Genomic DNA, 18,152 nt, shown 5'->3' with positions numbered 1-18,152 from the left:
TTAATCCAACAATTTAATTCATCAATTATTTTGACATCTACATTCTTATTTTAATAATAGAAGAATGTCCAGAATATTCGAAATCGTTCCAATTTGCCTTCGTTGTAAGACCTACCATAAAATAGCAAGCTCATCAAAATTGCATGGTACTGTTCACTGTAATTTGATGAAATATCACAACTGTACCCAAAATGGGTATACCATACTATTTTAACCGAAATTAATCAGATAAACACTTTATTTACAAATTCTAAGGTAATCATGTCATGTGTTGCACAATCGATTTTCTCAGCATCCTGTTAAAACTGATTGAGCTAATAAACATAAATTAAATTTTAGCCACAATCTCATAAGTTGGTATATGTTTCTAAGTGATATGATCCCAATTAAGAACTATTGCAAATATTCTCAATTTGTAAACAAAGCAATTAGTCCTCAAATATTTGGAAATTAGTCCTTTTTATTTTAAGACGGAATTCCATAGCCGGACCAAATTACAATGCACTAAGCAAGGACAATTTCGCCTTGAAAATTAATGAAATCATATTCGAAAGTTTACTATTTTTACGTAAAGTTAGATATGCTGTAGTGTATACAATAGCGCAATTAACGAACTTAAATTGTAAATAAAAGTAATCCAAATGTTTTCCTAACGTTCCACAATTTTTATCTAGTCCTCAACTTATACTGCAACATAGCATAAGTATAAATTTTTAACTTTCGAAATAATCCGTGTGTAATTAACTCATTAAAATTTAAAATGATGCTAAGAACAACAAGCTACGCTTTGCAGTTAATAAAAAAATATTTAAAAATCTTTTCATTAATGTTCGACTGCCAGCTTTACCGCTTCTGCTTGCGATTCTTATTAGCCTACAACTAGACCTGAGAGAGTCCGGTATAATCCACTACAATAAAATTTACTATGTAGTACTTATAAATAAATATCAACATCTATGTATGAACTGTCCCAGTTGCCTTGAAGGGTCTAACACATAGTCTCAAAGTCTCAACCACTTCTCTATGCAAAGCTGTACTGTACTGTACTGTACTGTATATTCTTTTCGTACACTTTGCTGCTGTAAATGGACAGTTAGAACGTCAGGACTGTAGATACTGTAACGTGCCAAAAGGGCCACACTACGTGATATTGTATACTGTATACTGTACTGTACAACACTGTACGGTTTATCGTACAGTACAGTATGGAATTTCTACTACGCTGTACTGTATAGTCGGACCTGACTGCTATGTGTACTGTACTGTACAGAAGACCTGAAACGTTCATAGAATGTATGCAGTAATAAGACATTATAAACCCGAGGTTATCATTTACGCTTCGATGGGCGGTATATCAGCACTCACATACCTCCAGGGTTGATAGGCTACGCTTTATATTTCATATAATTCTACTACTTTAGTTACCTGAGCTATTATACCGTAACAAAGTATCGATATAGGAGCATTTCAGTACAGTGTAAGTATCAACGGTAAAGGCTGAATACAAATTCGAAATACAGTTGCTGTCTCTGCCTTCAGAAATTCTGCAATGAATACGAAAGTGAAGAAGATTATTACTACCCCTCTTGTCAAGAAAAAACAAAGTCTGTAAATACGTATACTCGTATTTACGTATTAATTACTGTATATAAGAATATTTCATACAGTATCATATTATGAGAAGGTAACTAATGAGTTCTATCATGGGCAATCTACAGGTACTAAAACCTTTTCCACCTCTTTGGAGGACTTACTCCGCAGAACACCAAATACCGAAATTCCCATTATCGTTGAAAGAATTGTTGAATATATTCGAAAACATGGTATTTAATTATAGCAAGATAACTATAAACATACTCTCATACATACACTGTACAGTAGAGACCCTAGAGTCTCTAGTTTGCAGTATAATCACAAGCAATAATGCAGAATTTTTCCTATTCCTACAGACAAGTTGCAGTAGTTATTTTTCTTATCGACTGTTTCCTCGAGTCTTTCCAGTACATTAAATATAAAATATTAAACATGTACACTTCAACATCACTTATCTGGCTGGATCCATAGCTGTTTCGTGTACTTATTGACATTATTTATCCTGAGATATCCTGAAGGGAGCAATTACAGTAGTCCAATGAATAGTGCAGTACGCTAGTAGGCTTCATAATAAATGCTACCTTTTAAGGTTAAAAGCTATGTTGACCATTTTGTGTCACGTCAGAGATTTGCTCTATTTTAATAATTCAAATTGCGAGTTGGTGGATCACAAATCTTAGGGTTTCAAACTCATTATTACACATTTATTGCACATATACAGTATAATGTTACTGCATGATAAATTCGTAATATAAATCAACCGCGACAAACGATAAGGTTGTATTTAGCATCCATACAACATGCACACGTTGCTTGCCTGATTAACTAACGCAAACTAAATTCGTAGGGATTAGGCATGAGGGAATTTTTCGAATTAACGGCTCCGTTAACCTCGTTGATAAACTTAAAAATCTCTTCGACAAGCGTAAGTGTGATGGCTAATGTAATCATAAGCAGTAGTCTATCATGGAAATCAGTAATTTATTATACGACTACTATATAACAAATCAGCCCTTACAATGAAACGTGAATTTCACATTCTCCGCAAGTATTTACTTCAGCTAACTGTTCGTGCTCTCTATTTACAATACTGTTCGTTCCGAATTTCTTTACCAATTAATTCCCGTAGAGGAAGATGTCGATTTGGAACAGCTTGGAGACGTGATGGCTGTTGCGAGCTTGTTAAAATTATTCCTTGTAAGTGAAAAATAACGACTAAAGACTATGATAAACCTCCCAACATTACAGATTCTACTGTTTCTATTCTATTTAGCGTGACACTAATAAGAATATTATAATTATAATATATTTGGAAGCCACATTTAGCGGTTCAGCTTAGCTTACGCTAAATGATCGCACAGCTTTCTATAAATGATATCGTTTGCACTTGAAATTTTAACATCTTTTATTAATACTCTATAAATGTAGTCATTATACACTGTACCTCAGGACCTTCTAGTCGCATTTGTAAACTACGGTAAAGCATAGTGTACTACTCAGAGACTCACAGTGATTTCTTCTTACATAGTTGTTCCAAAAATTTCGCTTTGTTATTCTAATGCCTGTTAGAAATCAATCGCTTAACATGAATAATCCACTGTTCTCTGACTTTTGCAATTTAATTAATGTTCATGTTGCTTCCATTTGATTTTTTAGTCTCAATTTGACCTTGTGATATAGCGAATGTACGCACATCTCATAATAAGAAATTATTGTAATCCTTAGATCAACTTCATATTCATTGAAGATTCCAGTGATTTAACTATTTTAGTAGCATTTTGTTGTCAGTAAAAACTTGCATCATGCGAATTCTTTTCACACTTCAAAGCAGTATAGTAATATACATTCCACCTTGGTATACCTTGTTAACATACTGCTTATCCATAATACTTACGTGTCTGATTTTAGAGAGAATTACACGGATCTCTAATACCAACAAGTACACATTACCACCTATATTTGAAACATGCGATTGATGGTAAGTCACGGTAATAATATTGCTACGGGCGTAATTAACACGACAAAGTATGTACTGTATACCGGGTTGATACAGTGTATATAATATTTAACGTACAGTATACTGTAGATAGTTTATAATCGGCAGCTATACGAAATTCCTGGCCATTTCGCAAAATTACAAACTACTCCTTAGTTTACGGTACATAGCGCTCATGATCATTGATTACATGCATACTGGTTGATACAGAATGCTACTAAACTTTATTGGAAACCGCTAAGCAATCAGTAAACTCACTACGCCACGCAATAATGATTATACAATTGCATGCTATGTAAACAGAAAACCTATTTAACTCTTGCCATTTACAGTATAATGAGTGTATTAAGTATCTCAATGAAATTAGTTTGTTAAACTCATCAATAGCACGATACTATACAACTTGAATTCACTTTAGCCTAAGTTAAAGTTATAATGTCGTATTGATATATCTAACGCGATAAATATAAATACCTAAAAATCTGGTAATCCACAACTCTAATCCTGTCACGTTATTGAAACTCCATAGAGCATTACATGCTAAGCGTAATCTTACTCCTGAGATCTATCAATTTATTAAACAAAAGTCGACATTTATTATGTTTTTAGCAATGAATTCACTCCGTGAGTGAGATTTGTAACTGATATTTATTGTTGATGAACGGTATTTATAGCTACATCAGGTTACACCTCGATACGATTACAATTTATACTTCGCACTACAATTAGTAAATTATCAGTCCGCCTTTTACCACGTTATCACTTACAGTATTACAAGCACTACTATACAGTTATTATATAAGTACATATATAGTGTTTAATCCTATTCATGCATTTATGTGCAGCATATATGTATTACGATCTATATATATATTCCCTAGTGAAGCTGACAAATTGTATAACAACAATAAATAGTACTAAATTGTTATAAAAAATTGCTTTGAAATCAATCTCTTTTACAATAAAAATATTAACGGATATGGGCTTCGGTCATACATTCGGTAACAGAAGGTGTAATGGATAAAGATCTTTGGAGAACAAGATTGAGGTATCGCTAAAATTCAATCTTAATAATTTTAATGTTTACCGATGAGTATCTTTTACAGCGACACTATATTATCTGCATATTCGATGTACTGTATATTACTATATCCTTGTATATTATTATTGATAACTTATTGGTATTGCATTCATTGCAATTTTGCACAGTACAATATTACACATTCATTTTAAACTGTGATACGAAAAGGCATTTTAAGTCAGCTTTCAGCTTCTTACGATATTTAAAAACATATACGTATTATAAATGCTGCTATTATCAATTTGTGTAGGTCGTTAGTGGAAAGTTTACCAAAGCCCAATTATAACTTATTAAAATATTTGTGTAAATTCCTGGTTGATGTTTCTTTAAACGAAGGTTCGTTAACACACCATTTTAAATTAGCATTATTACCGTTGTAGTTGCGATCTAAGAGTGTACTTGATACGACAAAGAAACACTATTTCTGTAACTTTATATTTTTTACTCTGTTGGTATATTATAGACAAGAACAGAATGACTTCCTTAGCCTTATCTGTAATCTTCGGACCTAACTTTTTCAGGTATACGGGTATATTTTATAGGATGCAATTATGTTGCCTTGTATTGACAAGCAAAGGAATACTGTATTGTAACATATAACGTATTTGTTATACGTATTGCACACAACTTTATTGATCTAGTTGAAGATAAAAGTCTTATCCAACTCCCGGCTAACTACAGCAGTGCTGTAATGTGAATTACATACAGTACTCGTATATAGATTTTAATAACGTTACTCACTACAGTATTGGTGTCCATGTACTGTTAAACATCAAAATTTTAAATCGAACTATGTTATTAACCCGATAGCTTTCTACAGCAATATTTTGTTATTTTAAGATTCTCTTTAAGTAAAAATGTCTCTGTAGATAATGTCCGTATTTTATTCATATATATTAACGGTATCAAAATTCCTATACTGTAACATTAATTAACTACAAGATATCACAAACGCTATACTGCACATTCATGTATATTTTAGAGTCTTATAATGAGCACCTTTTTCCGATGTGAAATATTCACAATTTGCTTCGTAAAAATTTACCAAGGAATCTATAGTTTCATACTAAATATTACAGGCATAAATGCGGTTACTAATTTATCATCCTTACATCCAAACCTTAAGCAGCTTAAAGGATAAAACAGTTTCATCCTATATCCCAAGTACGAAATCTCTCACAAGCACAATACATACTGTATACACAACTTATGATAAACTATGCCAGGATTTTGTCGTCTAATATAGATTTAAAGAACAAATATGCGTATGCTGCTATGTTAATAATTAATTAACGTCATGTAAGTTATCTGTGCATTCCTTAATGGAAATTACAGGTTAATAATGTGATCTTACCGCATTAAAACCAAATCTTGCCACATTACCAACTTAAGAATTAAGAGTAGTTATCGTTATCAGTAAGGTTACACTTTGTCATACCACGCTATGTTATACAGGATGAACATAATTAGACAACTGTAGTAAAAGGTATTTAATCTAATCTTATAGCTAACCGTAACTAATTGCGCCTAAAATTGTTAGATCGCCGACTACTCCAACTGGATTTATTGAACAAGAGAAACTTAATGGCCTTGTTCTTCGTTTTATTCAAGATTACGATTACATTTTTAAGGTATTCAAATAACTGCCTAACTGTAATTTCGATTTGATGAGATGCTTGGAATGTATGTTATCGGCTTTTCGCAACATTTAATACGGTATGGTCACTATCGACTGAATCATAGTAAAACTTAGTTGTATGGCTGTATGCTATGTTATTCACTCTGGACTACATCTAAACAAACAGCTTCCTTTAAAATAGCAGATCAAAGCATTTCATGGTATGGTTAACTTTGTATGATATTCCAGTTAAAAAATTTACCAATATATTATTGAAGTAATTGGAGGTTTAACAACTAATTAGTAGCAAATAATTTAATATTTACATGGTTTATCTAATCCCTAAGATATTAAATATATAGGAAAGTTTGCCTTTTCTTATTAAATCCTATAATACGACATTATTGACTATCGTAAATAAGACCATGACTTAATGTCCATACATCAAAGCGTATTAATGAAAGGTTTTATTGCTAGGCTGAAGATGAAATCTCACCTTATGACGTAAGACGCATTCGCGTTCAAGAAGCTAATTTAAAAAAGAAGTACAAAATACATCTTTCTTCAGCATTCGATAGAGCTTGCATCCTTTATATCTTTATCGTGTGCTTATAAACTATTTAAATTTAATGTAATTGACAGGAATGTATCCGTCCAGCTATTGAAATCGAATGAAGAAGATCCATCGGTTTGGATGAGCTATACTCGTATCATGTTATATTTTATGTCTCGTTTTTAAATCCAATCCTAAAGTAAAATATGATAATTTCTCCAGAGGTACACTCCAGATATGTTGAAAGAATCTTCTGGTAGCATTGGTAGACTTAACAATATGAAGAAAGCTTGATACTTATACCTGCTTATAAACTGTTGGCTTAGAACCAATCATTTTATTATTTCAGTCAAAGAATTCGAAATGAAGAAAAGCGCAGCGATAAAACTAAGTACGAACTTAATAACCAACAAAGAAATCAGGTGAAACAGAAATATCTGAAATTATTGCATATGAAAGGTTATAATATATATGTAATAGGGGTGCAGAGTCTACTAGTTATTTGCTAATTCACGAAAGAGATGATCAAGTTTGTGATGTGTTAAGCTATTTCATTTCTCATTTTTAATTCGAAATCATCATTGATAAGTTATGCCTACTTTTTTGTCACTAATTAGATGTTCAGTTTTTGCAACTGCTCGATATCGTAATCATAATCTATTTAAGATACGTTAACCCCTACAGAATATTTTGCACAGCTATAATTTCATTATTTACTACTAAGCGTATCTGTTTACGTAATCTTCAAGGACAAGCTAAGCGAAGTTTCGATCCTAATACTAATTAAAGGTTTTGATAATAGGTCCTACGTTTCGGATGGCTTTACACCTTTTCTATCACTGAGTGAAAGGTATTCCGAAATCGATATGTCTTAGAATGTTATTACAGTGTAGCTATGTATTTCAAATGTGTCTCAAAGTAGAAGTTATAAATCTAATATCCGTAGATCTTCATACTCACAAAAAACCTGCTCGTACAGTAGCAGCCACACCCACTTCACCAATTAATAGATGAGCACTATTACATTGCCATATAATATTCCAATAAACGATTATCGACAATAATCTCAAATGCTTCACCCAAGCCTCACTAAAGATTTAAGCATATTGTATTATTTCAACTGCTTTACGCACTGTAAGCCGAAAAACACTCTGATTTCTATCAGACTTACACATAAGATGATCGGCAATAGCCCTTGCTTAGCGGGTAGATTTATCCGCTAACTGTTTACATTACAAGGGGCCCATACTTAGTATCCATTAAAATTTCAATTTTTTAAGTAAGCCGCTTTTATGTAGTTACTGGTAAAAGTTCACGCAGATTTCTTGTTCAATATCTAGCACAGCCGCTGCGTTTGATTACAATCACATTAGCATGAAGAAAATATCGTAAAGCATCTTTTATAGCAGCGTGCGTACCTTTCTATTAGATTGCTTTTACCTAAGTTACTAAGATCACAACATAGCTAACTGTAAAAAACGTATCAATATGAGTTGCAATAAATGTCTAACTTTACCTTATTTCCGTTTCTAGCGGACATTCCAATTGTAGTAGTTCCTCCTTAGTTGTAGGTATTCGTATAAGAAACGACCTTGAAATGGCAATTCGCGAATGCATTGATACATATTTATATGCGCAACCAGCGTTAGAAACGGTTAGTTACATAGGACTTTACAATTTTGATGATCATCGGTAAGATTTTTATGTTTTATTCCCTTTTACTACTTAAAAATCAAATTACGAATTTCTAGGTAAACATTAAAGGTAAGCCCGAGCTTAGAGAAAGAAACGTGTTCTATCAGTCAATTAACATGAAATATTAAGAAATCATTGGATAGAACGATTACGGAAACTTCTTTCCTAAAAATTTTACTGTTATTTTTGAAATATTCAAGATGACAGCGAGTTAGAACGTTCAGACATGAGAACTAACAATTTACAGTAAGTTTTAAAAGGTCTTACTAGCAATGCTCATTGTTTATGCTACCATTTTAGTAAATATTCGAGATTGACTATTATGATCCGATTTAATAGAAACCAAGATAGTTTAAATTCGTCTCATGTTCCGAAATATTTAGACAGGCCAAATGAAGCAACTGTGAGCAACTTAAAAGTTAATCTTCTATTAAATTTAATTTGAGATTCGCATGATCATTGTATGACAAACTCTTGAACAACGGATTATTCCTGTGTTTAATATTCCACTGAAAATGTATTATTTTATCTAATTATTAAAATTAAGAAACAAAACAGCATTATAAGATTAAGTTGTACAACCAAAGCCGATAGCCGGATGGAGAGCATCAATGTGCCGGCGCCTCAATCTGTAGCCAAGACTGCTTTAATTGGTCATATGTTTGTACAAATCCACCAAGCAATTCCATATCCATTAACATCGGTTTTATTCCTTATTATGATGTCTTAAATATCCATACTAACTATCGTCAAGGTAATTGTGTGCTAGGGCCAGTAACTAAATAAGGTGCATCTACTATATTTTATACAGCTGACATTGGGAAGAGCTACTCACCATCAAAAGCGGCGATTACCAAATTTTACAAGGTTTGAAAGTAAAATTCTATCCCTTGTAACGCTCAGTGGATAATTTTCTACTCTTTTCATAAACGGGTGTGCACTGGGATTCTATTTTACGCAAGTACAGTAAACGATTGGTAAGCTTATCGCTGCATATGCTCCTGAACGCGTTACAACGATTTCTTCTTAGTACGTCTACAGAAAATAAATCGAATTTGACAATCGACATCTACTTCAAATGCAGAAACAAGATAGCCACATACCTAATGAAGATGATGGATGTGATATCTCTCAAATCATAAGGGCTGAAACGTTGAAGAACAAAGAGGTCATATCAACAGCTTGATGCCTTTCCTATAGCTAGCTTATACGAATATTAACAATTGAATTAGAATGTACGATTATAGTCCGTTAACTAATATCGTATGATCAAAGCCCTAATAATGTTGTACTACTATATGTAGCTCTGTATAATAACACGATTCTATTAGTTAAAATATCTTTTACTATTTAAATCTGACATACAAACAATTATATTTTTTTATTAACACGCCAGTTCTTCATTTATGAAGTACAGTATCCTAATATCCTAAGGAATTCGCGCTATATATACAGCATTATTAGAGTGATCTATTTGTGACCGTTGCAGAACATACATATACTCGTACTTATGTGTAACATGCTGTTATAAATACTTACATAGATCAACGAAAGTCTAAACACTCCCTCAAAAGATGCTGGCAAATTAGGATTATCCTACGGTATACTGCAGAAGTGCCGAAGAAATAATTGTATGTTTCACCGCAATAACAACGTCTTTAATGACAATCTTTATCCAGATACCTCTACCGGTCAGCAAGATTCACTAAGTGAAAATATAATAATCGCTGCGGTCGAAAATAGGTATGGGATTACTTCTATAAAAAATGATATAAAGAAACCGATGCCATAAAATTTTTAATTTCAGGCGGACAGTCTAAATTGCTATACTTCGGTACTTAGTGTACGCGTATAGTTACTGTAGTCAACATATATCGGTAGTGAGTTTTACATAGTAGTAACTGCAAACTTGAATATACATTTATATAATGAATGGTTACATAACACAGTTTGTTAGCCGCTCCTCTTATACTTGATAGCGGCATCATTTACTATTCGAGCTGTGCACACACACTTCCCAATTCATGATTTGAATCCATTACTAAACGCCTTTCGCACTTTCGACTTGTTGGCTGTTGCGCTTCTGAATAGTTTAGCGAAAGAAAATAAACGCACTGCAGGATGAATGATAAAATCTTGTATTATCATTAACCATTAGAGTTTGTACTTCTATCGTGATAAAATAAATACTTGTTATTTACTATTCGAAACTTATGTGAATATGGCTGCTAATTATAATCGGTCACATATTTATTGTACTGTTAAAGCTGCGATTATATTATTGTCAAAACAAGTTTAGGTTAGCTAATACCAGCAAATTCAAGTTTAGAATAGTAAACACGTAGTTAATATTTCTATGAATTATCTTATTTATTCATAATTACGCTCATGTGCGTAGTGTATCAATAGTATCATTATTAAATAGCTAGCTAACATGAAGCTAACGATAATTCAGCTGATATATGGGTGTATGCGCATCACAAACTCCAAAATATGATAATTAATATGCGACATTCATAAGTCAACTCTATTTAATCAATATTTATAGCCTTTTGGTATTCTTTATACTAACAGATTGTAATGTTTACCAAAAGCAATGTACTTACTTACTCATGTAACCCCAATTTTATTTACTAAAGTCACTTCAGGGTCAAAGTAGGTATATTCATTAGATCTTCGCCAAATGATTTTAAGCAAAGTAAAGTAAACTTCAAGATCTACGATTCTTTTCAACGATTCGAGTGCCGCTTATATTATATAGATCTCTAATACTGTATGTAATAAACATATCAACCCTTTTTGTCCTTAAAGATGTATGTATGACAAAGTTAATGCCATGAACGTAGAATGTATGATAGCACGATTGAAAGGTAGGTGAAAATTAAATTTTCGATTTGGCGGATGTTAGAAACAGTACGATGAAAGGTGGCAATATATTATTGATAACCTAAGCCTTAGAGCGAATTAACAATCAAGTGACTAAAGACAATGAGGATGCGGGTGTGCCTCAGGTGATATTTTGCTTTCACGATTTTTTATTGTAATGACGTTGTAATTATGCATAAACTGCTGGAAATGTCTAGGTATTTTTTTTAACAATGGGGAGACTTTACTTTGATTAAAATGATAGCTACATATATAATTAACTTACTGCAATCTTCATTAAAAATCTTAATGTACGTTTAAGAGCCTTCTCTCTGAAGTTATAACATTAAACAGTGAAAGTACTATATATTATGTGCTTATAATCCCTTAAACTTAGATTTCATTATAAAATCTTTTGTGTCCTATTAGAATTCGGGAAGTCATCTACTCGAATTGAAATTAATTAAGGAAGCACTAAAAGGTAAAGTGACACTCTTATTTTAAATGAGTGTAAACGGGAACGAACTTTGTTCAGTATAGAAATTGATATTAAGACTGTACAATGTGATTGTTGTTGCGCGTTACTATTGGGCATTACAGACTTATCGTTTATTATACTAGTAGCTGGTCATAGTTCTTACGCAGGAGTATCTTGCATAGTGTACATGCAACGATCATTATAAAGAACGTTATTCGTTCATAAATATCTTAATATTCTTATATGAATTCCTCAATGCAGTTGCAGTACAACCCTTTTTGTACACCTACTACCAGCCAGATCTACCTAAAAATTTTGCTCGATTGATTTTATCAAGGTTTAATTAAGGAATCTTCTTTACTTTAGCGTTTCAATTTGTGAGCAGTGTTATGAGCGTATTGTATCTATATTGCACTTACTACAAACTCACCCTCTACGTATAAGCTACCAATGGTCATGTAATTGCTCTTTCACGTATACTAGTTTTCGAATGCTAAATTTTGTCCTACTATCATGGTCTATAATTGACTAAAATAGAACGCGTTATCAATTCTCGAAACACGACTGACATATTCGTAGGTCATTCGCAGCCTTGATCTTCCTATACTGGAGTATTTTTTATTAATCTAAAAAGAGCAGCAGTTTTTGTATACTTTACGTGCCTTATAAATTTTATCATATACGAGCCGAATCCACACACCCAGTTGTGCATTAAATATATAATTTGCACATATTACACAATCCTAGAAATGTAGTAGAGAAGACAAATTAGTATGCTTTGTTATATCAACATTGTAATGCAGAACCTAGATTGCAAATGAATATATGCAGTTGTGTCTATACTAATACAACTTAACGCAATCACAGAATACAAGAACATACGTGTACCGTAGAAATAGGACATGCACAGTACTATCTATTAATCATTACTAGATATTTTCCTGCTTTTTCGACCTTGCTAACCATAAATTGCTACATATTATGCTGTACTAGCAATATGTAAGTAATATCAAACAATCGCTGAAACTTGTCGTAGTAATAGGATATCAAATATAAGGCTCTTTAACTCTGAGCTTGTAATTTATCAATTTTAACTTTTTAATAGTTATTGATGATTGGCCACTGTATTGAGTAACGTTATTAAAACCTATATACGTAACTCATGTGTACTATTTATGATATAATTAATTGGGTGTATATGTATATATTTATGTTTTACAGTATTAAAATGTGGTGCTACCTTGTTTATATACAGTACAGTAGCCTAACAAGGTATCACGTATTCATATATAAGACGTGTATTCAACATGCAGCTGCTAGTTAGATTCATGCTTAACTACTGCAATGAAATTGTATTCGTACAAAGCAATTACCGAAATGCAATTTCAAAAATGTCTGGTAATAGAATTGGCTAACATTTCCTTAGATTGTATTTTATATGACTTCACCTGGAATTCCTTTCTAGTCTTCATTCGGCATTTTTATGTCTTACTCGAATTTGGCGACGTTATGTCAATAAGATGATTAGGAATTGTAATGCATTTTTGTCGTTGTGAATTTTAGATCCTCAACGCAAAAGAAACTTTGTTGAACATATGCTGGATTTGCTTATAATAAAAAGGCAGGAAGCTGGCAGACCAGCGGATTTAGATGTAAGTGCTCTGTTTCTGGACTCTTTGCAATAGTAGTTTAAATTATGCAAGCTATTAAAGAACTCTGGCTGTATCATTCTTAAGTTCGAAGTTGTTGCAGTATTCAAAGAATAGTCAACTTGACAATTATTGCTCTTCACTATGAGGACTAATTATACTATGACAAGCCCAATTGTTAGCAATAGGAAACTACCCCCAAATATGAGGGTACCGGAGTGATACAATGCTGACCTAAGATGTAAAATTTTTAAATGTTAATTATTAGAATGGAATGTGTACACTTGAGACTTTTGGGTCTCTAGTGTGTAAACAATGTCGAAACGGGTTGCCTTACAGCTGCATGTTTACAATTATCAGCCAAACTTACCAACACCCCTTCGGAATAATACCCCAATATGATATTAATCCACTTTTAACTAATAGCATGAGCACTCCCAGCCTTGAATTTTTATCACATGGGTACTGTAAGAGTTAGAGAGTGAATTAGAAGTAGAAGGAACTTGAGTTGTCTTTGGGTATACAATTTTGCCATTCTCATAGATCACGAATTTGTTAACGTTGCATGCTAACTAGTTTAACGTCCTATCGCTTTGCTGACAGAAATAACACAGTTCACATGTAATGGTTGTGAAAGCAACTATCTTAATGCCGTCCACTATAACTACTGATTCATGTAATAATTTTCTATTTGCAGTTAATGTCCACTAAGCAAATTCGAGACGAGAAGTTGCAACTACAAAAGATACTCTTAAAATATGAAACACACTTTGGAAAACCGGTAGACTCTATAGCGTTACATTTGAGAGGCTACTAGAGTAGTGAAGTTACCTTCAACAGTAGCTGTATATTTAGGACATGTTGCTATCTTAATCGATTTAAATAATCAGAAGAATGACAGTCTTTATTTTATGATACGCGAGGCAGTTTTCTGCCGAAGATAAGGAAATTGCCAAGCCCATATATGACAGATACAGAAAATTGAAGAAATTGCTCACAAATAAGGTTATTGCCAGTTTATATATAGCCTTTCATAACGTTATGTTTCAAAAGTACACATCGAAAATTAACTTAGAGATAGTGACAGTTTTCCACAATGAAGTTTCGATGGATTGTAACGTAGATCTAATAACCATCAGAAATCAACGCTATGCACTTTAGTAAGAAAATAGGTACTTCATTATGCACTGCAATGCGTGTACCCCTAGCCAACTAATTGTAAAACAATTAACAGTGAAGCAGAAATTAACGGTATTTATACTTTTGAAATGGAACACATGTAGACAGTAAGACTGTAGAACTAAATATAATACATACCGTAACATTTTAGGTTGTAAATGATTATAGGTAGTGACTTAAAGGACTGGAAGCGCCATAAATAACTAAAATTGATACATCAATCTATATAAACATGTATAGAAAGCTGAAGCAGTATTTATTCTTTCCAGTAATCTAGTATCACCGTTATCCTAATGCAATACAGTTGCATAGATTTCATGGTAGCACCCGTCACGTATATTGTTTGTTAACATCGAAAAAATTATGTGCACAGTATAACGAAACTAATATTATGTTATCGTAGGTCCCGGTATACGGTGATAAGATTGACCATTTAACGTACGTTTATCAAGGATGATCTATTCTTATTCCGATTATAAATATCTTTTATCATAATATATATTCTGATTATCTAATATTTTACTACATTATCGGGTAAAAAATTACCTATCTTTAACCTGCTCGTGAGCTAGAAGACACAATCGAGGTACTTCATCATCAATTTTCGTAATTTACATTCAGTATACCCTAAAGATGTAAGTAGATTCATGTAAGCGGTCAATCAATTATGTTATTTTTATCAGGTAACACCAATTCCTCTACGAATAAGGTAAACTCATTTACGAATTTTAAGTATGCGATACTTTAACATTATTAAAACCAAGTTGCATAATAATAATTTCTCGAGTAGCTCGAATACTTAAACCCTGTAACGGTACTGCTGTTTAGAGATCTGAGTGTCCCGCCGATGGCTTAATGGATGCTACAATCTCATCAACAAGCGGTCATGAAAGAACTAATTTTCATGTTAGCAGCATTTGCCTGTAAGTAATAGCAACGCTAACTGAGTTAAGTATGTCCCTGCAGAAATACAATCACTCTTATACGAACATGCCCATTTCAGAGCAAACTGATAAATATCGTAGTTATGTTTGAAATATAAGAAATTTTAGCTGCACTAAGCATTGATGATAATTTATACAGTTCAGAAGCACAAGTAGAACTAAGAGCTTGCAAATTGAAAAAGAAGTTATTGCAGAAAGAACTTAAACATTTTGAAAATTGCTTCTCGGACAAGAACGGAAGGTAAGTTGACATTGATTTACCGGTATCAACATGACAAACGGCATAGACTCTTCTTACCTAGTGATATTCCCGCATGGCTACTATCCATGCCTCTTATTTCGTTACAGAAAAGTGACAAAGCTTGATCGAGTCCCGCTGGCACAACAGTACCATGAATATAAGGTCTGCAAATGCAGCTTTGATGCTATAACTAGGCAAAATTCTTAAAATGTACAGCCTAAGTTCTGGTTAATTTATTGTAATAGATAATTCACTGCAAGTTATTTATAACTCTCTTATAAAACTCTAATAATTATATTATTATAATAATTAAATGCTTACGCTATCTTTGCTTTCAGCTCCTGAAAGCCAAAATTACGAAATTACGAATAATGATTGATGAAACTCAAAGTGCCGTTAATAATTAACTTATTCTCCCTTAATACGAAATGGGATCTGCGATAGCGATGCATCTTTATTGAAATAGATATATTTAAACCATCTGTATTAAAAGCTAGAAAATTTTATAACATATTTGCATGCTAATGCTAGAGTGTAGCTGGGGTGGCCTAGTTTACAGTAGATATTATTCGTTTAAATTAAAATTAATTAATACCACTTGTTAGTGTTTAATACTCTCTTAGTCAAGACTTGCCTAACACAAGACTAAAATATCTGCTTTATTGCATATATCCTATAGCTAGTAGTTACTAGAAGTCTATCCGTAATTATAATCAATTGCTGTTATATCCCCACATTTTATCCGTCGTCGAAGAAAATATCAAAAGGATTATATTTATTAAAATATGAGTGATCGATACAGTAATGTATAAATCTTTGTATTGGTAATAAAATTAATTAAAATACTATCATGTCTAGCTACTGTAATATGGCGATTACTGCAACGATACGGTAAACCTGTACCTTCAAAGTACTGTACATTGTACAGTACAGTACACACAGTACGTACTGTACAGTACAATACCCGCAAGCACTCACAATACGATTTGCACTTGTACTGTAGAGTACAGTACTGTACAGTACATACAGTACGTTGTAACAATTGCGATTGAGACACTATACCAAGAGGATATTTATAGCAGTAGCATTAATTGTTGTTTAAAGCCTTTAAAATATATACAATCATACACCATAACGTCAAAATAATTTCATTCTGCTTAATAAATCTATAATTTCTTATGCCTTATCTTTTACATAAACTGACGATGGATTAACAGTGAACTGTTGCAGTCAAAGCTCCTAACAGAGGTACGCTTTTGTACAGTATAGTAAGTATTTGTACTTTCTTTAGACATGCTTTACCTGCAATATGTAAATACCTATCAAAGCTACTGCAGTATAATTCTACGGCGGTGTAGTATGATACTTTATTTGAGCATGTTAAATATTATTAAGTAGCTTGCCCAGCACACTTTGCCGTGCAAAATATAATCTTGAACAGTACTTGGTGACTGTACACTGTACAGTACAATATCAATCAGCAGGAATTCATCAACACACGTATAGTAATACGGGACTGGTCATTATATGCACGTACTATTAGTAGAATCCACGCTCTTTCTGCTTCACGTATGTTCTTGTACTTGTTTACTTTACATCAATTATAACTATGCGATATTTCAGTCGCTAATCGCACTCAATAGTGGGTGAGGACTGCACCTATGAACTAGTCCTTAGCAGGCATAAAGGCGAACTAATATTTATAAGCGGGTGGGTTAGGATTTCTTCGTGGGACAGAATGATCTACATAGTTATATTATACATCATATTCATGTAACTTGTGTTGTTAGTACATACATCTCCTTATATCATATCTCTTAAAAAGTATTTACAGATAGCAACATAAGCAATCAAGAATGCCACGCTATCGTAATCTCTTAACATGCTATGTCTCTCGTACGCGGCTCATTCTCCATGGCGCTATTTTCCAATAAACTAATAAAGTTTCATCTCTCGTATTACATTCCTGAACCCGATATTGAATATACTGTATTACAGAAAAGACTAAAATTTTGACCGGATATTTCTCGCGTATGCTTAGCTATTACTTAAATAACTGTTTACTGTAGAGACAGAACAACTGTTCATAATTATAAGTGAATGCAAAGATGTATTTCAAATGTACTACTCGAACAAAATTTTAGCAGAAATCGGCTGCTTCTTATAAATATACGTACAGTACAAGTTATCTGAAGCCGATGCTGAAACTAATCTAACTAACAAGTAAAACCTACCTATATCAGCTGCAGAATGGAGTGCG

At 32.8% G+C, this 18,152-nt stretch overlaps 1 protein-coding gene across 1 annotated transcript; it reads left to right on the top strand.

Annotated features, from left to right (window-relative positions):
• Nucleotides 1-4,605: 4,605 nt before the first annotated feature.
• TRIADDRAFT_59153 (uncharacterized protein) lies at nt 4,606-16,299 on the top strand (the record flags this gene model as incomplete). The annotated part of the gene is made up of 25 exons (XM_002115172.1): nt 4,606-4,637; nt 4,921-5,006; nt 5,134-5,191; nt 6,211-6,301; nt 6,766-6,833; nt 6,931-6,976; nt 7,168-7,263; nt 7,591-7,691; nt 8,375-8,495; nt 8,593-8,605; nt 8,737-8,782; nt 8,876-8,939; nt 9,131-9,290; nt 9,348-9,403; nt 9,621-9,704; nt 10,080-10,279; nt 11,348-11,406; nt 11,489-11,547; nt 11,831-11,882; nt 13,443-13,531; nt 14,226-14,309; nt 15,536-15,630; nt 15,791-15,892; nt 16,000-16,054; nt 16,231-16,299. The coding sequence occupies 25 exons, from the start codon at nt 4,606-4,608 to the stop codon at nt 16,297-16,299; spliced, it is 1,986 nt and encodes a 661-aa protein (XP_002115208.1).
• Nucleotides 16,300-18,152: the final 1,853 nt, after the last annotated feature.

The sequence above is a fragment of the Trichoplax adhaerens genome, genomic scaffold (genome assembly GCF_000150275.1).
Source record: "Trichoplax adhaerens TRIADscaffold_9 genomic scaffold, whole genome shotgun sequence".
Taxonomy (NCBI): Eukaryota; Metazoa; Placozoa; class Uniplacotomia; order Trichoplacea; family Trichoplacidae; genus Trichoplax; species Trichoplax adhaerens.
This window is presented reverse-complemented; position numbering and strand designations above follow the sequence as displayed.